At 42.4% G+C, this 27,079-nt stretch overlaps 2 protein-coding genes across 5 annotated transcripts in view; one reads left to right on the forward strand and one right to left on the reverse strand.

Moving 5' to 3' along the window:
* Positions 1-10,289, forward strand: part of NEK5 (NIMA related kinase 5) — a 55,705-nt gene extending 45,416 nt beyond the window's left edge. The window contains exons 21-23 of the mRNA XM_047755974.1: positions 666-803; positions 5,582-5,693; positions 9,857-10,289. Of these exons, the coding sequence (XP_047611930.1) occupies positions 666-803; positions 5,582-5,693; positions 9,857-10,121 (515 nt within the window). The 3' untranslated portion in view covers positions 10,122-10,289. The remainder of the gene's footprint in view (positions 1-665; positions 804-5,581; positions 5,694-9,856) is intronic.
* ALG11 (ALG11 alpha-1,2-mannosyltransferase) lies at positions 9,404-26,946 on the reverse strand. Of its 4 annotated transcripts, none has more exons than XM_047755971.1 (5): positions 26,867-26,946; positions 23,819-24,049; positions 19,200-20,131; positions 16,284-16,579; positions 9,404-9,602 (listed from the first exon to the last, which is right to left on the reverse strand). In XM_047755971.1, exons 1-4 carry the CDS (start codon positions 26,908-26,910, stop codon positions 16,308-16,310), a joined length of 1,479 nt encoding a protein of 492 aa, XP_047611927.1. In that variant the 5' UTR covers positions 26,911-26,946; the 3' UTR covers positions 9,404-9,602; positions 16,284-16,307. The 4 variants fall into 4 exon arrangements, 3 of the variants coding, with proteins under 3 accessions (XP_047611927.1, XP_047611926.1, XP_047611928.1); XM_047755970.1 differs by lacking the exon at positions 9,404-9,602 and adding an exon at positions 13,532-14,999; XR_007131415.1 differs by lacking the exon at positions 9,404-9,602 and adding an exon at positions 17,280-17,367 and having other exon boundaries at positions 16,518-16,579.
* Positions 26,947-27,079: the final 133 nt, after the last annotated feature.

Here is a 27,079-nt window from a genome sequence, read left to right on the forward strand (position 1 = left end):
AGTTAATAGTGCAAAGATGCATATAAAATTGCTTTGTATGCCGATGTGCTATTTCAGTGTTAGGAGTGTTTAGGATTTGATGGTATTTTCAACCTAAGTTCTTTTACATTTGAGCTTCTGGCACAGTCTTGCCTCGACAGAGTCCCAGCAACATCTGGGTGTTATCTTCCAGGTGGTGGAGATTTTTATTGCTTATTTCCTATGTTCTTCTGGATAACACGGGCTGGGGGAGAGCTCAGATTTATACTCCTCATAAGTTGAAGTCTGTACGTATCTCTCTGAAATTAGTAATTAAAAGTGTGTGAATTCACTCCTATTTATGCTATTACAAAATATATCATCAAACTTGTAAGAAGGGGTGGCAAATACACTTGAATTCACCCTAAGCCAATGAGACAGTAAGAGGGGAAACCTAATTTCAAATAAGCGATAGAAGAGAGGTTTCAATACACCAAAATAGCCGGTTTACACAGCAAGCAATGACTCTCCTGCCCATTGGCAATATGTCCTGACAATAAGTCCCTAACCTGTTCCATCTCCCAGTTTCTCTACTAATAAAATGAGGGGCGGGATTAGGTTACGGCCAAGAGTCTCACAGTCTGTGATTTTATAAAGATTCAAATGAAGAAGCACTTTTCTCTTCACGAATTCATTCTCCTCCTCAGATGGCCACGGGATGGTGATTGACGGCCTTCCAGAAAGTAGAAAACAGTGGCGGCATCAAGCGCCGGCAACTTTAATGAGTGTTTTGGCAGCCGCACAGCTAACAAATAGCTCCTTTTCTGCCAGCAGCGGAGAGTTTGGTATGTCGTTTATTTTTAAGAACATAACCGGTCCCCTGTGGAATTTTTCAGACATGAAATGCAGGAAGGGGATAAAAATAGCTTGGAGAGGGAATTGGGAGCGTGTCTGAGCCTTTTCAGAAGCTGATTTGCTTTGTTCCAGCCTGTTCCAAATGCCGTTAACAAAAGACTTGAACTTCTGAGGAAAGTGGGGTCATTTTCTTTAATGTGATCGGTTGACAAGTGATGAAAAGTTAGGTAGGAAGGACCAGTGGCTTTGTCGGCTTAGCTTTACCTGACAAGAGTCTTTGTCTTCTGACAGCTCTTCCGGAGGCTCACATTACTATCCTGTGGGCAATAAAATGCACCTTCACGTAGCTTTTCTTGGCTTTGGAGTTCTTTTTTCCCTCCAACTTTTAGCAAGATTATGTTTGTGTTGACTTTGAGGGGAAGCCACCATTGTCTTCTGCAGTCTGAGGGAATTCACATCACTTTGGGGGTTGGGTCCTCGAGCAGGTGTGCAGGTGTGAGCTGCTGCAGGGAGAGCCGCTGCGGGCAGGTGGGTACCAGACGGAGCGCAGGTGAGGCTGAGGCGGCAGGGAGGCCTGCGGACACACTGCTAGTGATGGAGGCTGACGCCGGCCGCTTCCCAGGTAATGGATGGCATGGAAATATCTACCACACTGTGAACAAAGCGAGAGACGCGCCTGTTTCCGAAGTCGGCTGGTTTGTGAAGGCCAAGAAAAGGGTGATCTTTGTGAAAGTTGAGTCTTAAGGAAGGTACAATATTTTACTGACGACAGAACATTTCGGGTGGAGAGGACTTGCAGATACACAAGCCTGAGAGACTGAGGAAGACGGTGTGGTTAAAGTCCAGGAAGAGAAAGGTCCAGGGTTCTTGAGTAGATGAAGTCCTTCGGTATTATTACTTATCTCAGTTGACACAATCTCATTTAAAACTTGGGGTGGGGTGGGGAGAGAGAGGGAGAGAGGGAGGGAATGCATCACTGCCTTTGGGGCTCTTTTTCTAGTACCTTCAAGCCACAAACTGCATGGGAATTGCTTGTCTGCCCCCTTCCCTTCTATCCAGGGATAAAAGCATGGTCTGTAAGGGGGGGGGGGTGGAGGCTGGTGTGGACAAGCTTTGGGCTGCTCTGGCATGGCCTGGGGCCCCAAACCAGGGAGGAGCCCATCTTTCAGGAAACTGAGATGGCGACATAACGGGTGGCTATGATGTGTCTGCCTGATGTGTGTGCTCCTGTGATTCTTGGAGTCACAGAAAACGCTCCTTTGGCCTAGCACGCCACAGGAACTAATCCATGAATGTAACGCACAGCTTTGCATTAGGCAATAATGAGCACTTTTTCTAACAATGGGATTAGAAATAGGAACTTGCCTCCACAGGTGGCATTCAAAGCAAAGTGCTGATACTTTGCTTTGTAACCTGTTAAGGGCGCAGGTGTCCCCTCCCGCCCCAGCTGTGCTCTTTCAGCCTCTTAACACTTCATCGTTCCTGTCCCTGCAGCAAGCTTGGCTTCCTGCCTCTGGCCCTCTTTCATTAGCTCACCTTCTGCACCCCTGCCGGATAATCCTCAACTGGACCAAGTCCCTTCTCTGCTTCAGATCCTGCAAAAGATTTTCCTTACCCTCAGGATAAATCCAGGCTCTCTGCAGATTCTAAGTGCCTTACAGATCGGATGGCCTCTGCCAACGCCAGAGCTGCTAGCCCGTCTCCATCAGCAAATAGTCCTCCCTTGGCTTGGGGCGCATGCCTTCCTCCCTTTGCCAGAGCAACCTCCCCCTGTAAGAGTCCCTTCCCATGCGGCCTCCTGCTCATTTTTGTCCTGATAGTTTATCAGCACTTACCCTCCCTCCCTACTTTTCCCTGAACTGCCTCATAGGGCTTTGCAAAGGTGTCTGGAACATAGGAGATTCCTAATAAGTGAGTAATTTAAATGAATGGAAGAGCCTGAAACTTGATTGACATGCTTCCCTTTAATCCAGAAAATTCTAATAAGCTTTCTGTATATCCTCAAGTTTATCTCCAGTCTGTCTTTTCTCTGTTAGCTGCCTCTACCAGCTTCACATTACGTCACACTCAGAGTCATTCACAAATATTTGTGAACTGCATGAAGTCCATTTCCTCATTATACTTATCATTTAAACTCAGGCCATAAAAAGATGCAGTAGTGATTTTGAATTTTTAGTGACTGCTATGAACAACCTGGATCTCAAACTACTGCCTGGGTACCACCGACAGGGAACCACTGTATTAGTTTTTTAATTTTATTTGTTTTAATTATTTTATTGGCATATTAGTTAATTTACAGCGTTGTATTAGTTTCAAGTGTACAGCAGAGTAATTCAGTTATACATATGTATCTATGCTTTTTTATATTCTTTTCCACTATAAGTTATTACAAGATATTGAGTATAATTTTCTGTGCTATACAGTAGGTCCTTTGTTTTTTTTGTATTTTTTTGTTTGGCCATGCCCACAGCCAGGATCTCAGAGCATCAAGCTGGGAGAGCTGCTGCAGTGACAACGCTGAATCCTTAACCCACTGATCCGCAAGGGAACTCCCCTACATTTGTTTTCTTTGTGAGTCTGCTTCTGTTTTGTAAATAAGTTCGTTTGTATCCTTTTTTGAGATTCAGAACCACTGTTTTATATGCTTGAGGAAACACCGGGGCATCTCCCTTGCATTTCTCTAGGTTTGGTTTCCTTGCTTAACATCTCACAAAATACTAATCATAAAAATACAGTTCACTTTAGGAGTTCTCTTGTGATGCAGCAGGTTAAGGATCCAGCATCGTCACTGCATTGGCTCAGGTTGCTGCTGTGGCTCGGGTTCAATCCCTGGCCTGGGAACTTCCACATGCCTCTGGCTTGGCCAAAAATTAATTCACTTTAATTTTCCGTTTAATGTCTTTCTTCCCCACTAGACTATAAACTCTGAGAGCTCCGTCTTGCTCGCCACCCCACTCCACCTCTCCATCCCTGGTGCCTGGTATAATGCTCAGAACTTACTAGGCCACCATGTCTTTGTAAATGAAAATACAGCCATAGCATGTTTTCCGTATCACTTTGTGTAAGGGCATATGACCGCCAGTATTTGTGTTGCTATCAAGTTGGATAAGAAAATAACATTAAAAATCATGCTTACAGCTGTATAGAGTCTTTACAAAGACTTTCTGCATGTGTAAATTTTAGTACAAGTATAATAGACACAATTTACAAATTATAAAGACATTTAAGCGTTTGTTTTCTTAGACTTAAGCACAATTTATATCTCCTTCATCAAACAGTCTTTAGCTTAAATTACCCACTCCTTGAAAATAAATTCCTTTGATGCCTCTAGCTTTTAATTCCACTTTAAAAATGAGGGTTTATCAAGTACATGTTTGTTCTAATTTTAAACATTTAAAATAGCAGGATTTTTTATGATCCTTTTGAATAAATGAATCTTACTAGTAAAAACTATACTCTTTCAATGAGGAGTATTTTTTTTTTTTTAACACGTGCATTATTAATTCAGGTCAGTAGTTTCGTTTACAGTTTAACTGCTCCAAGTGAATCCTTGCTGGGAAGGTAACCTCTATTTTTCTTGTGTAAGTTTTCAGGCCATATAGTTGCCTTGGTAACATCATAGCTGCACATCCCGATAACAGCTGGTTTACATTTCTGTAGTCAGCCTCTCATTTTCTTCTATCCTGTTAAACAAAAATAACAGCCTCCTAAAATTGTCTTCCTAAGACAGGAAAATAAAAATTATCACATTCTCACACCAAGGAATACTCAGGCTGCTTTTAATTAGCCAGACTGCTTCATAGATGAGATGTATCAATCCACTTCATTTATCTCATGCACTTTAGGAAGTAATATGAGCTATGATTGGGGATGAGATATGTTGATTAAAAATAGGTAAGTATTTAATTACAGCGCTGTGAAATTTCTACTTGTAGGTGTGAACATCAGTAGTCATGTAACAGTTTACCAGAAAATAATAGATAGCCATACTTTGCTTTTTTGGCCGTTCCTGCAGCATGCAGAAGTTCCCGGGCCATGGATTAAACTCACACCACAGCTGTAACCAGAGCCACAGCGGTGACAATGCCAGATCCTTAACCCACTGAGCTGTAAGGGAACTCCCACACATGGCTTTTAATTCTACCTGTGGAGGAAAATTCCCATCTCTAATCCCTTTTGTTAACAGAGGGTAGGTATTTTTTTCCTGGAGACCACTCCTTCAATACCTGGGAACCAGGTGGCTGCAGAGTCAGCGTGGAAAGGTATGATACGGTAGCTTACAGGAAGAGCACAGTCCTTTTCTCTTCCCCGTATCTACAACCTTTGCAATGTGACTTCGCAGCTCCTCCATCATTAAATGTTTTTTTTTCCCCTCTTCCCTTGAGTCTGAACCAGACTTGTGATTTGCTTAGGCCAGTAGAATGCCACAAGAGTGATGCTGTGCCAAATCTGAGTATCTAAGGAGCTTCTGCTCATTCTTAAAAGTTCTACACTCTCGAAGCGTCTACCCCCAAAGTGGGATTATTGTGTCTCTTTCTCCCTGATCCTTATTCCTCTCACTTCTTTTTCTCATCTTGTTGTGTTACCTGTTACCTTCAGTACAGTGGGGAATAGGTGGTGTCTGTGGTCATCTGTCTTGTTCTGTTTTCAGGGAATTGATTCAGAGCTTTACCACTGTGGTTGATGTGCAATTCAGAATTTTCAGTATCTGCCCCGCATGAGATGTATGGGTTGGGATGCTTTAATCTCTCTTTCTGTCATTTAACAGTGGGAACACTAAAACAGTGGCTTCCTACAGAAGATGAGGGGAAGGTGGAGGTGGCCTCCGATGTCGAGGTAGATGGAGAACCAGAACCAAGATCTGACGATGATGATGATACGTAAGTAGGTCATACCCAATGCCTAAAGGAAGCACTGAGTATAGTAAAAATTGTAAAAAGTTAAAATGCTGTTGTTGAAGCATGGAAGATAGATGGCCTCGGAGACTCAGCTAAAGAGACCAAGTTTCCCATATTCACGGGTTTGTCCTTGGGCTCCCTGTGTTTCCAGTGGCATATGGAGGGTCTCAGGCTAGGAGTCGAATTGGACCTATAGCCGCCGGCCTATGCCAGAGCCACAGCAACGTGGGATCCGAGCTGAGTCTGCATCCTACACCACAGCTCACAGCAATGCTGGATCCTTAACCCACTGAGCGAGGCCAGGGATCGAACCTGTGTCCTCATGGATGCTAGTCAGATTGATTAACACTGAGCCACAATGGGAACGCCAGGAAAACAATTTTATTCATAGCCTTAGCCATTTAAAAAATTTAGGCTATTAGCATTGTATTGATTTGGAGAAATTAGTCTTTTATTTGTAACATGATTCAAGAATATTTTCCCCAGTTTTTTGTTTGCTTTTTTATTTTAATTACAGTGACTTGTGTCATGTAGAAATTTCTTATTTTTATCTGGTTGTATTTATCAATTATTTCATATAAAATGATACTAGATTTTTTTAGTATTTTATGACTCAGTTTTTATTTAGTTAATTTTGTTCATCTTGAACTTCACTCATACTGCAAAGTGTGGCTCCAACTTACTTTTTTCCCAAAATAACTCCTTAATTATTACTGAAAGTCTTTATTTTTGCTACCAATTTGAAGTGCCATTTTGTGACATACTATATACTTTTATATGTATTTGCGTCCAATTCCTATTTGCTCTAGTCTAATTATTATAAACATTGTTTATTATATGGGTTATTGTTTTGCAGGGTTTTCCTTTTTTTCAAGATTTTCCTGTCTAGTCTTACTTGTTTTTCTATGAACATTAGAATCAACCTGTCTAGGAGTTCCCATCATGGTGCAGTGGAAATGAATTTGACTAGGAACCATGAGGTTGTAGGTTCGATCCCTGGCCTCGCTCAGTGAGTTAGGATCCAGCGTTGCCATGAGCTGTGGTGTAGGCCGGCAGCTACAGCTCCGATTGGACCCCTAGCCTGGGAACCTCCAAATGCTGCAGGTGTGGCCCTGAAAGGCAAAAATAAACAAATAAATAAAAATTTTAAATTGTTGCAATTCTCACCTAACAAACAAAAAAAGAATCAACCTGTCTAGCAAATAAAAGAGGGAAGGAAGGAAAGAAGGAAGGGAGGGAGGAAACAAGGAAGGAGAGAATTTTCTCAACCTTCTTCCTTTTTCTCCTGGTCTCTATTATTGTTGATGTGCAATCTGCTATCACCTAATTGTTTTTCCTTTCTAGATATGTTCACTCTCTCCCTAGCGCTTTCACAATTTACTTTTTCTCTTTTCATTCTTCTGTTTCACTATGCTGTCTATGTAAGGACTGGTCTTTTACCCTGCTTGGTTCACTTTCTTTAAGTTCTGAAAAATTTTCCCCTACTATTTCTCCAAATACTGCTTTTCTTTTTTTTTAATTTTTTTTATTACTCAAATGAATTTATCACATCTGTAGTTGTATAATGATCATAACAATCTGATTTTACAGGATTTCCATCCCACAGCCCAAGCACATACCCCCACCCCCCAAACTGTCTCCTCCAGAGACCATAAGTTTTTCAGTGTCTGTGAGTCAGCATCTGTTCTGCAAAGAAGTTCCGTCTGTCCTTTTTTCAGATTCCACATGTCAGTGAAAGCATTTGATGTTGGTGTCTCATTGTATGGCTGACTTCACTTAGCATGATAGTTTCTAGGTGCATCCATGTTGCTAAAAATGCTGGTATTTCATTCTTTTTGATGGCTGAGTAATATTCCATTGTGTATATGTACCACATCTTCTGGATCCACTCCTCTGTCGATGGACATTTAGGTTGTTTCCATGTGCTGCATGGAAATAGTGCTGCAATGAACATTGTAAATAGTGCTGCAATGAACATTGGAGGACATTTATCTTTGTGAGTCGTGGTTTTCTCTGTTTTAGTTTTCTGAGGAATCTCCATACTGCTTTCCACAGTGGTCGCACCAATTTACAATCCCACCAACAGTGTACTAGGGTTCCTTTTTCTCCACACCCTCTCCAGCACTTATTGTTTGTAGACTTTTGGATGATGGCCATTCTGGCTGGTGTAAGGTGGTACCTCATCGTGGTTTTGATTTGCATTTCTCTAATAATGAGTGACGCTGAACATCTTTTCATGTGTTTCTCGGCCATCTGTATGTCTTCTTTGGAGGACTGTCTGTTTAGATCTTCTGCCCGTATTTGGATGGGGTTGTTTGTTTTTTTGGTATGGAGCTGCAGAAGTTGTTTATAAATTTTGGAGATTAATCCCTTGTCAGTCGATTCATTTGCAAAGATTTTCTCCCATTCTGTGGGTTGTCTTTTTGTGTTGTTTAGGGTTTCCTTTGCTGTGCAGAAACTTTGAAGTTTGATTAGGTCCCATTTGTTTATTTTTCTTTTTATTGTCAATACTCTGATAGGTGGATCTGAGAAGATGTTGCTGTCGTTTATGTCAGAGAGTGTTTGGCCTATGTTTTCCTCTAGGAGTTTGATAGTGTCTGGTCTTATATCTAGGTCTTTAAGCCATTTGCAGTTTATTTTTGTGTATAGTGTTAGGGAGTGTTCTAATTTCATTCTTTTCCACGTGGCCATCCAGTTTTCTCAGCACCACTTATTGAACAAGCTGTCTTTTATCCATTGTATATCCTTACCTCCTTTGTCATGGATTAGTTGGCTGTAAGTGGGTGGGTTGAATTCTGGGTTTTCTATCCTGTTCCACTGATCTATATGTCTGTCTTTGTGCCAGTACCATGCGGTTTTGACGACTGTTGCTTTGTAGTATAGTCTGAAGTCCGGGAGCCTGATTCCTCCAGCTCCATTTTTCTTTTTCAGGATGTCTTTCGCTATTCTGGGTCTTTTGTACTTCCAAACAAACTTTAAAATATTTTGTTCAAGTTCTGTGAAAAATGTCCTTGGTAATTTGATAGGGATTGCATTGAATCTGTAGATCACCTTGGGTAGTATAGTCATTTTGATAATATTAACTCTTCCAATCCACAAGCATGGTATATTTTTCCATCTATTTGTGTCATCTTTGATTTCTTTCATCAGTGGCTTGTAGTTTTCAGAGTACAGGTCTTTTGTTTCTTTAGGTAGTTTTACTCCTAGGTATTTTATTCTTTTGGATGTGATGGTAAATGGGATTGCTTCCCTAATTTCCTTTTCTGCTTTTTCATTGTTAGTATATAGAAACGCTATCGATTTCTGTGTATTGATTTTGTATCCTGCAACTTTGCCAAATTCGTGGATAAACTGTAACAGTTTTCTGGTAGAGTCTTTAGGATTCTCTAGGTATAGTATCATGTCATCTGCAAATAGCGATAGTTTTACTTCTTCCTTTCCAATTTGGATTCCTTTTATTTCTTTTACTTCTCTGATTGCTGTGGCTAGGACTTCCAGAACTATGTTGAAGAGTAGTGGGGAGAGCAGACATCCTTGTCTTGTTCCTGATCTCAGCGGGAATTCTTTCCGCTTTTCACCATTGAGAATGATGTTCGCTGTGGGTTTGTCGTATATGGCCTTTATCATGTTGAGGTAGGTTCCCGTTATGCCCACTTTCTGAAGGGTTTTTATCAGAAATGGGTGTTTGATTTTATCAAAGGCTTTTTCCGCGTCTATTGAGAGGATCATATGGTTTTTATTCCATACTGCTTTTCTTATTCCTTCCAATTAGCTATATTTTGGAGCCTCTCAATCCGTTCCCAGTAACACTTAATTGTACTTTCATATTTTATATTCTTTGTTTCAATCTAGGTGAATCCTTGAATTCTCTTCTCCCCTCTTCTTTTAAACCTAAGAGGAGACAGGTATGAGTAAGTATAATGAAGATGGTGGAACACGAGTCCAACTGGACCAAATACCGATTCTCCCCACGTATCATCCTTAGGAAAACCAGGCTGATATGATAAACAATTTATTACCTGGGTGAAAAAGCAACTTTTGTATGGCTCAAGTAGGGGTGTGACATGAGCAGGGACACTAATTTTCACATGTATTCACCAGTGTTTTGATATCATAAAGTTGCAGTTTACTGTTCATTATTTCAGAAATTTTGAAGAGTCTGAAGATGAGCTAAGAAATGAAGTGCTAGAATCCCTGGAAAAACTCACGACTTCCAAAGAGGCAGAAAAAAGAGAAGAAGTTTCTGGTTCTTCTAAGGATAATGAAAACTTAAGAGAGGGGACAGGCATGCAGAAATATGCAGAATTAAACGAAGGTTTGGAGAATATTTCTACTCTATCTGATGACAAAATTTGTGTTGCAGAAGATGACCATGGAACTCCAACCACCAGTCAGAATATACAAGTGTGATTATTGAACTTTTTCTTAAGTAGTAAGTTAGTGTCTATTACCTAGTGTCTTTTCAGATACAAGTCACAAATATTCATTTATTGTAAGAGTTGTCCAGTAATCTCTAAGCTTAGTAGTTTTTCTCTCAATTTAGACAATAGGACTAACTTTTGAGTGTAGAAATGAATATTTTTGCTTTGACATTTTTATTATTTTAAAAATTTTTTTTGTCTTGTCTCTTTTAGGGCCGCACCCGTGGCATATGGAGGTTCCCAGGCTAGGCGTCTAATCGGGGCTGTAGCTGTCGCTCTACACCACAGCCACAGCAACGTGGGATCCAAGCCGTCTGTGACCTACACCACAGCTCACGGCAATGCCGGATCCTGAACCCACTGAGCGAGGGCAGGGTTCGAACCCACATCCTCCTGGTTCCTAGTCGGATTTGTTAACCACTGAGCCAGGAAGGGATCTCTGCTTTGACATTTTCATTAAGAAATCTTTCAGATAATCTATGTGGCTGCCAAAGTAATGTGGCTCCTCCCACCCCCACCACCTACTCCCAAAGATGTGAATATATTTTTACCTGGCAAAGGTTTAAGGTTGCAGGTGGAATTAAGGTTGCTAATCAGCTGACCTTAAAATAGGGAGGTATCTTCCATCATTTGGGTAGGCTCAATGTAAGCACAAGAGTCTTGGCAAGTGGAAGGGGGCAGAAGAGGGAACCAGAGAGGTGGCAGCTGAGAGGGATCTAGCCTGATGCTGCTGGCTTTGAAGATGGAGGAAGCGGCCACAAGCTAAAGAATGCAGGCAGCCTCTAGCAGCTGGGAAAGGCAAGGAAATGGATCCTCTCCAAAGCCTGCAGAGGGAATGCAGCAGTGCCCACGCCTTGATGTTAAGCTGGTGAAATGCACTTCAGGCTCCTGACCTACGGAACTGTAAGAGAACACATTTTGTTGTTTGAACTAAGTTTGTGGTCATTTGTTGTTATCGATGGAACACTAATATTCAAACTCGTTTAAAATAATGAATCTGTTACCTTACAAAATTGTGATTTTTGAAACTTCTTAGGATATACTGAATATGATTTTTGAAGCTGATGTTGCCATTTACAGGAGTAAGGTAATTAAGCAAGGAGAGGAACAGGCATGTCAATTTTGTACCAAATAATCACTTTATTATGTTTCATTGAATTATCTTCTAATAGTTTCAAATGTATAGGTTATAAACTTCTTGAAGGCAGGGACTATATCTGGTCTTTATTTCAAATGATGGTCTTATACATAATGCTCAGCTCAGTGCCAGAAATGCATCTTAATTGAATAATACTAATAACATTCCCTTATTAAGACTGTAGGCTCTTTGAGGCAGGAAACTAGACTGATACTTTTTTCTATTAATTATCCCAGTGCTGAATGTGTGCCTGGAGCTTAGCAAATATTCATTGATTTATTTTATCTGCTGCTATGAAGGACAGAGTAGTTATAGTTCTCCGTGGTAGAATTTGGCCTGAAATATCTGCTCCATAATGAAAACAAAAGTGAAGTGGCACGTTGATGCGCTGCTGAACCAAGAAAGCAAAGATGAGGAGATGGTCTGCCTAGTACTGAGACTTGGTACAATTTTATTCATTGTGGGGAACACGAGTATCAGGATTTCCCTATCTGGGACGTGTCCAATCTTTTTTTTTTTCTTCTTTTTTTTGGTCTTTTTAGGGCCACACCCATGGCATATAGAGATTCCCAGGCTAAGGGTCACATCAGAGCTACAGCCGCTGGCCTATGCCACAGCCACAGCCACAGCCACGCTGGATCCTTAACCCACTGATCGAGGCCAGGGCTCAAACCCGAATCGGATACTAGTCAGATTTGTTACTGCTGAGCCATGATGGGAACTCCGGGATGTGTCCAGTCTTTTACATCTTTATTTTCCTGATGATGTCTGAGGGTCTGTCCTTTCAACTTGGTATACAGAGTGCATTCTACTCTTCGAGGGCTCAGTATGGTCCCATCACGAGGCTGAGGGTATTTAACAATTTTTCACCATTATGTTAATTTCAGACTAGGTAACATGTGACTCTGAGGAACTGAAGCATCTTTAATTTTACAGCTCTTTCAGTGGTCAGTGTATATATACGTTTAATTTACTTTCAGGACAGTATCTGGTTCACACATATTGAATCTGCTGGTGTCTTCAGGTAATCCTCATTCTGAAAAGTATTCGAAAGCATGGACAATGAAACATGGTTCCTGAAAATCCCAAAGATCCAAAGGCCAGTCAGTTATATGCAGGAAAGGAAAAAAAAAGGATGACTGTTTAAGGTCAATGTTTAAGGATAAACATGTCAGGTTTGCTCCAAGGACAAGATGCTTGGCTAAAATCTCTCTTAGGTAAGAGCCATCCATCCTTACCATTCATTCCAAGATTTTGAGTCCCCTGCTGTACGTTAGAAAGCATTCACTGTGATTAAGTATGTTTATCTGCAAAGTTTTTCCACCTGCTTCAGCCTGATTCATCTTACCCATCTTATACTCAGCATGACCTAAATCATGTTCCTGAGGCACAGTTCTGATGACTTTACTCTGGTTCTAGCTTGGCTGCATCTGTGCAGGTGAAACTATTGGTTAGAACTGCATTTGTGTTTTCAGAATAAATTGTGTTAGAGAGACGGTATGTTCTCGGTAATTGTGTATGATATCTATCAACTTGATCATTCTGTAAATGGTACTAGGAGGTGTATCAACCCTTAACTTCCCTTCCAAGTGTCTTGTAATATTTACATAAGGATTCAAGTGAGCACTCGGCACTAGAGTATTGGAACTCATGCTTCTCCAAAGCCAAGGGCGCTTTAATTGGGGAGTGGGGAGGGACGAGGACAAGCGTTAGCATAGGAGAGGGAGAGGGAGAGTCACTTACAGGGCTATAATTTAATTCTAGTCATTTGCATAGCTTCTGGTTGTGGTTTAATGAAAGTGACTTTTTCATTGTACCCATTGACAGATTTAGCAGATACTTTTATTAGTTTATTCATGTTATAGTTTTGGCATTCAGGGTACATTGACACAATTACACACAAATATTCTGAAAGCACTGATAATCACACTGGCCCCTATCTCATAATTTTGCCTAGAAGATGACTTTGTAAAATACCCTAAAAAGTATTAAAGTGTAAGAAACCCTGCAGTGTTTTATATGTCTCAAATATTCATTTAAAAAAATCTATTAAACTTGACAGCCTATCCTTCTTGGGTACAAGAGGCAAGACAGTTTTGTTTTGCTTAAAAAAATTTTTTTTTTCTTTAAAAGAAATTCTTCACCTGTGGCACTTGGCAATATTAGTAGATAATGAATAATTCAGAACTAGGAGACTACATGAGGGGTATAAAGACATCACACTGGGAAAAGGAGGATAATAACACTTCTTTAGATTCAAATACATTACAAAGGACACGTAGTTTATTATGCACAAGTGGAAATAAGAATGTGAATCACCACTGCTGTGGGTTCACAACAGCATGTTTGGACCACGCAAAAGCAACGTCGTACAGGAATTAACAGTCACTTAGGACTCCAGGAAGACGGAAGCTGAGATGCTGCTCTGACACTCTTCACGGCATCGGGGATTAAGAAACAAACAAACATTTAATACCACATTAGGAACATATATGCAAATTATATTTTCCAATGACATGTTTGTGATAAATGAAAATCATTCTGAAGAAACGAGCTTAAAAATGTTTTGTGGGTGTGACTGGGTCATTTTGCCATACGGCAGAAATTGACAGAACACTGTAAATTATATTTTAATGAAAAATTTTTTAAATGTTTTGTGGAATTTCAGAATCTTTTCTTCCTTTACTACACCTGTCACTTTTGCTCTATTTCAATTTATCTTAGTCCCATGGTTTTCTCTGGGAGGATGGAGAGGCTGAATGGGCAATGGTTTGACTCTTACCTCAACGACTAGCTGTAAGATAAGAAAAAGCACTGGGCTGGGAGTTAGAAGGCCAAGGTAGTGATCCCGATTTTATTATTAAATAGCTTTGTGATACTGGCAGAATTAAAGTTCTTTTAAGTTATTCCAGTCTGTAAAGCTGAAAATAAGAGAAAATTGAACTAGAGAATTTGTAGAGCTCCTTCTAGCTCCAATTTCCACCAGTTGCTCTTTTCTAAATTGAATAATTTCCAAAACAAAGCTGTGCTGGTGCGTCAGAACATCCTGGGACTCTATTTTGCTGCTTTTTGATCTGATGAATCAACAGTGTAATGGGAACCAAACAATGAGATTGGCTGGCTCCATGAATGCAAAAGAGGAGACTGGAGAGGAAAAATACACCTCTTTCACATGCCTCTAACACAAAGTTGCAATCACACTGTGAATGAGGTCCCACCGAACTAAAAGGAAATGACCACGTATGCAGGGAATGCGCAAAGTTGTAAGTCTCCATAGCCACACCTGCACATGAAAATGTTCACGTTTCCATGCTAGTTATTCAGGACAGAAGGCCTGTTAAATGATACTGATACCTAGATACTGGCTTAGTAACCGAGAATCTACATCAGGTTGTAAAGCACTGATAAAGATAGGATTCCAGAAGGCATCTACTTTATATTGTTACTTTTAATTAAAGTAACTTTTATAATTTTCAAAGTACTTTCACATACTTTCCAGTGAGGCCAGCCATTAGCATCTCCAGATTACAGAGAAAGGAGCTGAGACTCAGACCGATTAGGGAGCGGCGTTAGTGTCAAAACATCAGACGTCTGTAAAGGATGCTGCTGAGGTCAGGTCCAGCTATTCCAACGGCCGGCCCAGGGCTCTTTCCAAGATGCCACCTCGTCTTACACCGCACGATGCTGATGATGGAGACCGTGTGGATGGGTCCGCAGATGAGATCATCACTATCAGAAAAACAACTCAGCGGCATGTTCTGACTCAGGCCACCTGAATGACTGAAAAAAGCGGACTTCCAGCCTCTGGGATGTGAAAATGTTGAGGGATAGTGAGAGGCCCATACAAATGTCCTAACGGCACCAAAGAGAAAACGATTTGCACAAACATCTAGTTAGGGAGCCTGGTCTCCCCATGCCCTCGCACACCACAGAGCAATCACAGTGGTCTGTCTCTGACTATATGCTTTTAGAACGTGATTAAGTCTGCTTAAAGTTTCTTTGCTCTTTTAAGAAGATCATTAGATATAGTCAAAAAGTTTATCCACAGTGTTAGATGCAAACTATTGCATTTGGCGTGGATAAGCAATGAGATCTTGCTGTATAGCACAGGGAACTATATCTAGTTACTTGTGATGGAACATGATGGAGGATGATGTGAGAAAAAGAATAAATATGTGTGTGTGTATATATATATGTATGACTGGGTCACTTTGCTGTACAGCAGAAATTGACAGAACACTGTAAAGCAACTATAATGGAAAAATAAAAACCTAAAAAAAAGAAAAAAAATTTTTCTAAAGTTTATCCACAATATTGTTTGAATTTAAATGTACCAGAATTTTCCCATGTTCCAAATATGTCAAAACAATTCCAAAGTACTAATCAATTATCAATCATTCATTTTCTTTCCAACATTTCCTTTTTTCTAAAAGAAATTCTCAGATTTCCCTTGTGGTGCAGTGGATTAAGGATCTGACCCTGTGCTGTGGGTTCAATCCCAAGAAGTCCCATATGCTGTGGGTGAGGCAAAACAAACAAAAACAAACTGAAATTCATTTCCTGATTTCTAAAGTAAAGTGATTTGACAAATAGAATTGGAAAAATATGGATTATACCAAAATTAAGATTGTTCATTTTTTTCTTTCAGACCCATATTTTTCAGGGTTGTTTTTGTTTTTTTCTTTGCCACACCAGTGGCATATGGAAGTTCCCAAGCCAGAGATAGGAATCCAAGCCACAGCTACGGCAACACTGGATCCTTAACCCACTTCACCAGGGTAGGAACTCCATATTTTTCAGAATTTGAGGCCAAACACTAATCTAAAATTGTGACACTTGAACTATATAAGGTACCTTTTCCATTTAGGTAATTTTACCTTTTCTCATTGAAATAAATACCTTGCTTATATACACACTGCTGAGGGCCTTGCTTAGACTAACTTTATCACAACAGGAAAGGAGTTTAGAAAAATATTAACATCTGAAGGTGTCTAACCATTTTATACAAAATACCTTTAAATGCGTACAGATGTGGCATCACTGAAACAATTTCTCCACAGACGACAGGAATGTCACTTCAAACTCCTGATCGGAGAATCTGCTTACAGATGCCCGGGCACTGTTTCTGATGTGGAGTCTCTTGTCTGCAGACATGGAAAGAATCTGGGCCATGGTCTCGGCGTAGCCTTCTTCCCCGTCAGCCAGAAATCCAGTGCACGCACCTTCGTGAGGCACAACGATGTCCAGCTTCGGGCCCCCTGAATTGTGGGCAAGAACAATTGTGCCAGCTGCCATACACTCCACAATTCCTGAGAAAGAAACAGAAGCTGGGTTGTCTTTGAAGTCTTTGAATGTGTTCATAAGAACAAGGATGCACAGAACCCTTTATAAATTTGAAGAGACTCATGATCAATTTAAGGAAATGTTGGTATGTCTACAAATCTACTCGTTTACCGTCCCCGGGACGAAGTAAAATAATTGCAAGTTTTTAGTTTTCAAATCTTCACAATAATGCTGCTTTATTCTTTATTAAAACAGACAGAAGAAACGTCTATAAAAATAGATACACTGCAGATAACAAAGAAGACTAGAGAATGTTATTAGCAAGACGATAGATAATTAATAGATATGGAAAGATAAAAGGAGGAGCTCTCCTGTGGCACAGTGGGTTAAGGATCTGGTCTTGTCACTACAGCGGCTTGGGTCGCTGCTGTCATGCGGGTTGGATCCCTGAACTTCCATATAGTGCAGGGGCAGCTAAAAATAAAAGGAGTAAAAAAGATAGCAAAAACAAACTTTTAGGAGTTCAAACCACACATGAGGAGAAAAAAGGAAAAAAGTAAGCCACTTTAGTGAGGCATACTAAGTAAGGCTCGCGCTTATGTCACTGCCTGGATTTCTGGCAAATCTGAGACAATGTGTGCTAAGTTGAACTACAGGAAAGTTTTGATTCGTTTCTGTCAAGTGATGTAAGTGAGGATATAAATTATTCTAGCCAGCCTTTCTTACCCATGTTTTTAAGAACTAAGCCTTTCAGAAATGATTTAGTGGACTGTCTTCTTACTTCTCCAAAGGACCGTACCAAGCTGACATCATCCTAGACACACAGGAGAAGTTAAATCATTACAACTGTTTCTTCAACACTGGTGAAACCTCTACAGGACAGAATTTTTTGTTTATTTTATTTTTTGTCTGTTAAGGGCTGCACCCGTGGCATGTGGAGGTTCCCAGGCTAGTGGTCGAATTGGAGCTACAGCTGCCGGCCTACACCACAGCCACAGCAACACCAGATCCAAGCAACGTCTGCGACCTACACCACAGCTCATGGCAACGCTGGATCCTTAACCCACTGAGTGAGGCCAGGGATGGAACCTGTGTCCTCGTGGATGCTAGTCAGATTCGTTACCAATGAGCCACAAGGGGGACTCCAGAAAAGATTTTTTTTGCTAGTGCTTTAATTTGAACTCTTATTTGAAAAATACGGATTATATCATAATGTTCTGCTCAAGGATGGTTACCATTCCTTCTGTACTTTCTTAGAGACCTCAGCTTCATCAACTTTATCCTCTCCCTCCAGAATCTTTCACTTCTCCTTCTCTACCAGCCCCTTCCTATCAGCATTTAACCAAGTTCAAATTCATAAGAACAAAGTAACTGAGAGTGTGCGTGCATATATACACACTTCCCCCGGGTCACAATCCTCCCCAGCCTTTGTCTCTCCTTCCATCACACAAACTCAAGGCAAGTGTGATTTGCACTCACAAACTCCACTTGCTCATCTGCACTTAGGGCTCACCTCGCCACCCTGTGCCCCTTGCGCCCCCTCCTCCACTAACACTGCTCGCTGACCGCGCCCTCAGCTGGCCCAGCAGCTGGGCAGCAGCACTGGAATCTCTTGCCCTTTCCCTTCTTCGCTAAACCCACCCACCCTTTGGTTTCCATGGCGATGCTCTGGCTGCTTTTCCTCCTCTTCTCCTTTCCTGGCTCCTCTTCTGCCAACTTCTGACCTGTCACTGCTCTTGGCACTTTGCGCTGTGGGCCTCCTCTCTACAGACTCTCCTTCGGCCGTGTGTCCACGTCCTCGGGGCTGCGGAACCACCAGGACAAGGACACCTGCTCCGTCTGTATTCCCAGACCAAGTCCCTCTCCTTACTTCTGACTCACATATATGATGCCTGCTGGATATACATGCACATGTCCCTCAGACAGTTCCTACTCCACACGCTTGAAACTCGGCTCATCACCGGCCCCTGCTCTTGGCTGCCTCTCTGGGTGAAAGCAGTCACCATTCACACAGCCACCTACACGGAACACCTGAGGCCATGCCAAGAATGAGTACATAATAAAAGAACCAAAAGCATGACTGTAAGGAGCCCAGGCGGAGGTAAAGCTTCTCGGCCTTTGGTGCCCAAGAGAATCACCTGAGTTGCTTTACTGAGACACTTCCACCCGGAGATGCTGATTTGGTCCCTCGGTGGCACCAGGATAAGGCCCAGGAATCTCTACCAGCATGTAGGTGGGGCCGAGTGGGGAGAGAAATGTGGCAATTAAGCCGGGGCTGCCGGGATCAGACTCTGGGCTCTTCCTCTTACTGTGTGACTGAACTTAGAGAGTTCTAAACCTCTTGGTGCCTGAGTTTATAAAAGAGAAATAATAGTACCTATCGAGTAAATTTCTAGAGAGGGTTAAATGAGATAATACTTGTAAAGCCCTTGAGTGTGACCCCCACACAGTGAGTGGCCAATAAATACTAGTTATTATTTTTGATTTTATGTCTTACAGGGTCTCAAATGAGGAAAGCACACTTGGTGGACACAGGGAAGAGAAGGGCGATGCGACGAAAGCTTCCAGAAGATAAGCATTTTACCAAAACCACCTAAAATATATCTCTCGTGGCACCAAAACAAGTTGTTGACAGGACAAACTCACCAATCCCAAAGTGCTCGTTCCACATGGTATGCAGACCAATGGTTGCTTCAGACAAGTAATTCTTTAATTCATCGAATGGAATGTTGATTTTAAATTCCACATCTTTGTGGACGCCTAGATCCTCAGAAAGCCTCCGCAGCTGGTTCACCCGAAGTTCATCATCTTGGTTCCGACAGCCTCCAATGAGGACAAGTTTAAGTGGAAGAAGTGACGCAGCCTCCTTCTTACTCAGCAATTTAGCAAAGGCTCTGATCTGCAAAGGATGGTTCTTCTCGGGCCTGAACTGGCCAATGGAAACCAGCATGTGTCCTGAGGTTGTCTTCTTGCCGTGTAAGGGAATGTCTAGAAATGTCTGCACGTCGCAAGGTGGGTAAACAACGTGAGTTCGATTCCCAGCCTTCCACAGGGAGAGGATATGGTTCAGCGTCCAAGAGGAATTGACCATGACAACGTCACTGCAAGAACCAACAAGCCCATATACGCAGGCGAATAAGTGGTAGTAGATGAGCTTGACTTTGCTGAGAAAAGGGTTCCTGGTAATGAAGGCCGCGTTGTTAAATCCGACGTGCTGATTCTTCACTACAGAGAGCATGTCAGTGCTGATGGTGGGATAATGAACATAGCTTCCAACGCGGCAACCGCCTAGATACTTAAACAGAGGAAGCGTGAAAGCGTAGCCCATCGAATCGATGTAAATGTGAGGAACACACTGCATCAGGGCTTCCCAGCCAAGAAAAACGGACCCCAGACTCTGGCCCAGCAGCGTGAAATGGGGATAGAGTGAAGCTTCCACGAGGTAGCGCTTCCTCAAGAAAAGAAACTTCACTGGGTGAGGCAATCTGATGTTAAATCTTCTGAAAGCACCGTCCAGTATCTGTTGACCGCTGACATCGGCATCACCAGTGTAAACAACATAAACGGCTTCGGGAAACCTAAAGCCGAGTGGACCGGTGAAGAGTTCATTCGTTAAAATCAAGCAAAACGTTGTGGACAATTATTTCCTCACAATCATAAAGAAGCTTATTTTTTAGACTAAAAAAAATGTTTTCCACTGTTTTTTTTTTTTTTTTTTTTTTTTTACTGACCTCACTCTTCCCCAAGTCTTCCAACTGCCCGGCAACTAAAATGTTACTCCTCTAAATGGGATTTCTGGCTCTTTGCCCTCCCCTCCACTAAGAGTTTTGCACACAGCAGCCATCAGCAAAATTGCTGATTTATAAATGAGACATTTTCAAGAAATATTCATTTTAACAACTATCTTGGTATTAAAAAAATGGCAATGAAATATTAATAAAATACTCATAAATAGGATTTAAAATTCACTAAAGTTACCTTTAGATAGGATAAGGAATGCTAAGGCATTATGTGTTTTTAATCTGATAAATGCAAAAAAGGTTTTAAGAGGTGGATGTTGTCCCTGCACCACGATTAGATATAAGCATAATGGAAATATGGAAAAGTATATTCTTATGTCATAATGCTTTGGCCTCATACTGGTTGTGTTTATTCTCTGAATCATAAAACATTTATTAAATATGGAGTGTGAGCTCCTAGGTTCTGGGGGAATAAAAGATGAGGGAGAGTCTTTATTCTCAAGGAACTCCCTCCAGTAAGAAGACAGACTCGTAAACAAATGGCATGCTGTGTACTGATGAAGAGCCCAGGGTGCCATGAAGTCTAAAGGATGAGCATCTAACTGCTCCTTCCCAGCCCCATTCCCAGCAACTAGACTGACTCTTTCCTAAAAAAAAATTTATTCTTTTAGGGCCACCCCTCAGAATAGGGAAATTCCCAGGCTAGGGGTTAAATCAGAGCTGTAGCTGCTGGCCTACGCCACAGCCAACAGCAACTCAGGATCCGAGCTGAGTTTGTGACAGCTCATGGCACCTCCACATCCTTAACCTGAGTGGGGCCAGGGTCTGAACCTGTGTCCTCATGGATACTAGTCAGGTTTGTTACCGTGAGCCACGATGGGAACTCCTAGATTGAGCCTTTTAAAATGTAAAAGGATTGTCATCTCTGGCAGCTTAAAGATGGCCATGTAGTCTTTGACACTTTTCCCATTGAGAGGTAAGATCTATGTCCCCTCCCCTGGAGTAAGAGTGGGCTCTGTGACTGCCTTTACAAACAGAACATGGCAAAAGTGACATCGTGCCAGTTGCTGGACCCAGGCTCTTCTACTTCTACTCCTTCCCCAGCTGTAGGGAAGGAGTCCTGCTATCCGGAGACCGACATGCTATGTGCAAGCCCACGCTGGTCATGGAGGCTGCTTGATGACATAGAGGCCTGACCAGCCTCTGCTGCTCCAGTCATTCCCAGCCCAGGAACCAGATCTGTGCGTGAAGAAGCCTGCCAATGATCCAGGCCCAGCTGCCAACTAACTGCAAGCGTGAAGGATTCCAAGCAGGGCCCCGTCCACTCCCAAACTCTGAGAAGCAATACTTGCTTTAAGCCACTCATTTGGGGTGGTTTATTACGCAGCGATAGATGAGCACAATAGCACCTCTCTGTTTAAACCCTCACACGGTTTTCTACAGCACCTGGAATAAAGTCTAGACTCCTCGCCCTGCTCACTCAAGCCCTTCCTCCCTCTGGAATGCCCCCTTCCACTCGCCCCTTGCCCAGCAGGGTTCCGCCAAACTGCATTCCTTTCTCTGAACAAGCCAGACTCCTTCCAGTCCTCGGGAACTTGGAGGAATCACTTCCTCTGCTCTCAATTCTCTTCTTTCACCATCGCTATCTTTTCAGAGCGTGGGCAGCAGAGCATAGGGCTTAGAACACGGGTTCTAGTAGTTCAGTTCCTGGTTAGGTTGTGGTGAGGACTGAGTTGGCTGACACACCGGAAACACTTCACACCACACCTGGCACACAGGGAGAGCTCGGCTACTTTTGTCACTCAGATTTCTGTTGGGCTATTTCCTCAGAGACCATCCCTGTATCCTCCATCTAAGGGATGGGGTCACTCTCGTAGGAACCTACTTGAATTTCTCAGACCACACCTCTCACCATTTGCTATTTTTCTTCTTTGTTTATTATCTTGCCTCTTAACTAAATTCTGAGGTCTCATAAGAAGGACTAGATATGTCTCTGGTTCACCATTTAATCTCAACTTCTTAGAACAGTGCTTGATGTACAGTAGGTCCCCCGCCCGCCTGTCCGCTGTGGCCTGACTGCATGGTAAGTGGACTGTCGCTTATGCTGAGTCAGGAAAGACTTGCAGGAATGAGCTGAAGAGAAAAAGGTTATTTTAGGAAAAAGAAGGAACAGTAGATGGAACAGCAAAGAATCTTGAGAGGGCATGATGCTTCTAGGTCAGCATGCTGGAGCAAAGTATGTGTGAGGGGAAGGGGAGGCACGAGAAACAACACGTGGCGGGAGCAAGATGAGGAAGTATGTCCCTGGGAGTTCCCTTGGTAGCTCAGGGATTAACGAACCGGACTGGTATCTGTGAGGACACGGGTTCGATCCCTGGCCTTGCTCAGTGGGTTAAGGATCTGGACTTGCCATGAGCTGTGGTGCAGGTCAAGGACACGGCTCAGATCCCGTGTTGCTGTGACTGCGGCACAGGCAGCAGCTATAGCTCTGATTTGACCCCTAGCCTGGGAACTTCCATATGCCGCAGATGCGGCCCTAAAAAGACAACAAATAGAAAATAAAAATAAAAATAAAGTATCTTCCATGGCATACCAATTATTTGAAATTTTCTTTTCTTGCCCATGAGTGAGAGGAGTAAAAGGCTGCTGGGGAGTATGTTACAGACATCACGAAACTTTCCCACTGTCCTTAAGAGCTTGGTAACCTCGAGAGACAAGGCCAATGCACAGAGTTATGAGAAGGAAAGAACAATAATGGTCTAGGGCAGGGAGGGCTTCAAGGGAGTGGGAATTAAGCTGGGACTTAAGAAAACTCTCTGAGTTTAGGCAGTTACAGGAGATGGCAGAGAATATACAGCGATGGTGGCTGGGAGCAGGATGGGCCAGAATGTAGAAATGGAGAGCTAAGGGCACTGCATGTGAGGACTCTGCAACCAATGAAGGGCATGTGCCAAGAAGGAGGATCACCATGGAAGGGGCAACATGGGCTCCATCCTGGCCCAGCACAGTGGGTTAAGGATCCAATATTGGAGTTCCCATCATAGCTCAGTGGAAACAAATCTGACTAGTATCCATGAGGATGTGGGTACGATCCCTGGTCTCTCTCAGTGGGTTAAGGATCTGGCATTGCCTTGGGCTGTGGTATAGGTCGCAGATGTGGCTCAGATCCCATGTGGCTGTGGCTGTGGCATAGGCTGGTGGCTACAGTTCTCATTTGACCCTTAGCCAGGGAACTTCCATATGCCGCAGGTACGGACCTAAAAAGACAAATAAATAAATAAATAAATAAACAAAAGGGATCTGATTTGCCACAGCTGCAGCCAAGTTCAAAGCTGCAGCTCAGGTTCACTCCCTGGCCTAGGAATTTTCATATATTATGGGTGTGGCAAAAAAAAATACATATATATATATGTATATGTGTATCCCTGGCTATGAATAAGGTAGTAGAGAAAGATACATTCTGGGCAATGACTTTCTAAAACTAGTAATAATATACTAAATTAGCTAAGAAAGATGCATACCTACTTTTTCTGTAGAGCCCTTAAGGCACACCATAAAACTCTTTCTCCTCCTCCACCAGCATTGCAGTATGGATGGAAAAATGCAATCACCATTTGACTCTTCCCAGTTTTGCTAGTTGATGCCAACTTTTTCTTTTGCCGTAGCAGCAGTCTGCTTCCCCAAAGGACAATGAGCAAACACGCACATAAAGTTCCACATACCATTAACCCAGGGAGGAATAATGAATACAAAAACCTGAAACAAGAGTGGAAGGGTGAAAGTGATACAGTGCCCGCTAAAAAAAGGAATGGCTACACATTAAAGCCAACTTTCACAAAAATCACTTTAGATACTAGTAGCAAAGGTAGAAAATTTTTATACCTTGTGAGTCTGCAAACAAAATACTCAATTATTAAAATTCTAATGTTGGAGTTCCCAGCTGGCCTAGTGGTTAAGGAGCCGGCATTGTCACTGCTGTGGTGCAGGTTTGATCCCTGGCCCGGGAGTTCCCACATGCCAAGGGTGCTGGGGAAATTCTAAAATGCTTCAAACACTTTCAAATATTTCAAATATTCTGACAAAACATTTAATGTCAAAAGTGCTAGTCCCCTATTCCCCAGCAAGCGAGTAAGCAGCTAGTAATTCAATATACTTTTAAAAAATCAGCACTAAAAATCAATGCTGAGGAGTTCTTGTTGTGACTCAGAGGGTTTAGAACCCGATATTGTGTCTATAAGGATTCAGGTTTGACTTCTGGCCTTGCTCAGTGAGTTAAGGATCTTGTGCTACTGCAAGCTGTGGTGTAGGTCACAGGTGTGGCCTGGATCCACTACTTGTGTCTGTAGTGTAGGCTGGCAGCTACAGCTCCAATTCGACCCCCCCTGCCTATGCCATAGGCAAGGCCATTAAAAAAAAAAAAAGTTAAGCCCCCCTTTCTCCTAATTTGGTATTTGTATTAAGGGATTAAAATAAATTTGATTATTAACCTAAACAAGATATGATTGGGAATAGTATCTGACCCTCAAATTGACAATATGTAACCCAAAGAAATATATTTTCTGAATGGTCAATTAAATACAGTTAAAAGTTTGGCAGAGTTCCCATCGTGGCGCAGTGGTTAACAAATCTGACTAGGCACCATGAGGTCGTGGGTTCCGTCCCGGGCCTCGCTCAGTGGGTTAAGGATCCGGCGTTGCCGTGAGCTGTGGTGTAGGTTGCAGACATGGCTCAGATCCCACATGGCTGTGGCTGTGGCATAGGCTGGTGGCTACAGCTGTCGTTCAACCCCTAGCCTGGGAACCTCCATATGCCGCAGGGGCAGCCCCAGAAAAGGCAAAAAAGACAAACAAACAAACAAAAAGTTTGGCAAGATCCTAAAGAATTTTTATGCTTTTGCTTCCCCTCAAGTAGAACAATTTGTTTTTCTTTTGACCATGGTGTGAAGCAGCTTGATGTGGGATCTTAGTTCCTAGACCATGGATGGAACCCAGGCAACAGAGGTGAAATCGACAAGTCCTAATCATTAGGCCACCAGGGAATTCCCTAAGACGGTTTTTGAGGTAAGAGGAACGGAATTTAGATTTTTCCAATTCTGCTCTGAGTTCTGCATCTGATCTGTTTACATGCCTTCCCTATATGCCTCTCAATTAGATGCCCCAAACCCACTACTGTTCTACTTCCTGCATGTAGACAGATTCACTCCCACAGTCACTGCTGCAAGGTTCTCTATTACTGCCAGGTCCACTGAAGCTCTGCAAAGGCAAGAACCCAGCCCTGTTCACCACCATATCCCAACTCTTAGCATCATACCTGGCCGGGGAGGGAGCCAGTAAATATTTTTTGACCGAATACAAATTTTATTACCTCCTCAGATGTCTCTTAAATTATATTATTTTCTAAAGATACGATTTTCTCATTGGGTTGGCTAGTATAGGTGGTCCCTAACAGTTTTTTTTTATACACTGCCTACTCTTTATAAAGATTTGAGGGACCTTATAAGACATAAAAGCAATAAAATGCTGAAACAAATAGTGAAAGGTCAAGACTAGGGAAAGTATGTTGAAGGATGAGGAGGGGAAGGGGGTGGAGGGTACAGATATGCAGGTTCCAAATTTGTACATACAGTGAACAGTAGACTGGGTTAGGGCTGCTTAGTGACCAAAGCAAATATATTTTGTGTAGTTACATAGTTTTCATTGTCCATGTAGAAAACATGCAAACTCTATAGAGGAATAAATACTTTACTGATATTTAGTTTTGAAATAAACTTCTCACATGGGATTTCCTATTGTGAACCGTACATTACTTGATCATTTGACCTCAGGATACCTTTATACTCTCAAAAAACACTAAGGATCCCATATTGTTTTTGCTTACATCAGGTTTCTCAGTGGCTAATCAAGAAGAGGACTCAACACAAACTTATTTTTTCTTTTTACCGCTGCTCTTGCGGCATATGGAAGTTCCCCGGCCAGGGGTCAACTGGAGCTGGAGTCCGGATCCTTAACCGAGGTCAGGGATGGAACCCACCTCCTCACAGAGACAACATGGGGTCCTTAATCCTCTGAGCCACAACTGGGAAATCTTCACCTTAAACTTGATATTTAAATGACATATATTAACAACGACAGTTTTGGTGAGTGAAAGAGGAGAGACTGGACACGAGAAGGAAGATCTGGTTTCTTCTTTACCAAAACCAGCACGATTGATTGGAAAACGACTCGTGGCTCAATCATAAAGGAAAATGGGGAATGCATACGAATAATTTAGGACGGACTAACAGGAGGGTGGATAAGGGAAAGAAAACGCTGAAGCAGGAGTGGTGGTGGTGGAGGGAGGGAATCGAGCCCTCAGCCAGCAGCGGGGCGATAAAAGAAAGCGCGGTAAATTGAGCTTTCAACCCAGCCTGCTCGAGTCTATCCACAAAAGGAGAGGAAACGTTCGCTGGCCTTGAGAAAACAGCCTAGATACGTAACAAGAAAAACTCTTCCCCAAAAACTTGAGTTGCACCAAAAGGACAAGTACCAATGAGATACAGAAAACGCCTGTGAGCGCAAACCACCAGCTCCTCACCTGAATAACTCGTATAAGCACCAACCCCTTTCGGCGGCCGCCATCTTCCACCGACCCCCGAACTCCGGAAGCGCTTCTTCGTTCCTCTTCTCTATTGGCTCCTGAGGAAGCTTGCGGTGCTCCCCCGCCCGCACGGGGCTGATCGTGCGTTTCAATTGGTTGCTGGTAGTAGCTTCCCACGGCCTTTCAGCCAGTAGAATCTCCCGGGGAGAG

This window comes from Phacochoerus africanus, chromosome 13 (assembly GCF_016906955.1).
Source record: "Phacochoerus africanus isolate WHEZ1 chromosome 13, ROS_Pafr_v1, whole genome shotgun sequence".
NCBI lineage: Eukaryota > Metazoa > Chordata > Mammalia > Artiodactyla > Suidae > Phacochoerus > Phacochoerus africanus.

Excerpts from the sequence above, each read along its gene's own strand:
- ALG11 (XM_047755971.1), bottom strand. The coding sequence starts at position 26,910 with ATGGCGGCCGCCGAAAGGGGTTGGTGCTTATACGAGTTATTCAG. Across the intron at positions 24,050-26,866 it reads TGCTTATACGAGTTATTCAG|GTTTTTGTATTCATTATTCC; the intron begins GTGAGGAGCTGG and ends CTCTTGTTTCAG. Across the intron at positions 20,132-23,818 it reads TTAAGGGCTCTACAGAAAAA|GTTTCCCGAAGCCGTTTATG; the intron begins GTAGGTATGCAT and ends ACTCGGCTTTAG.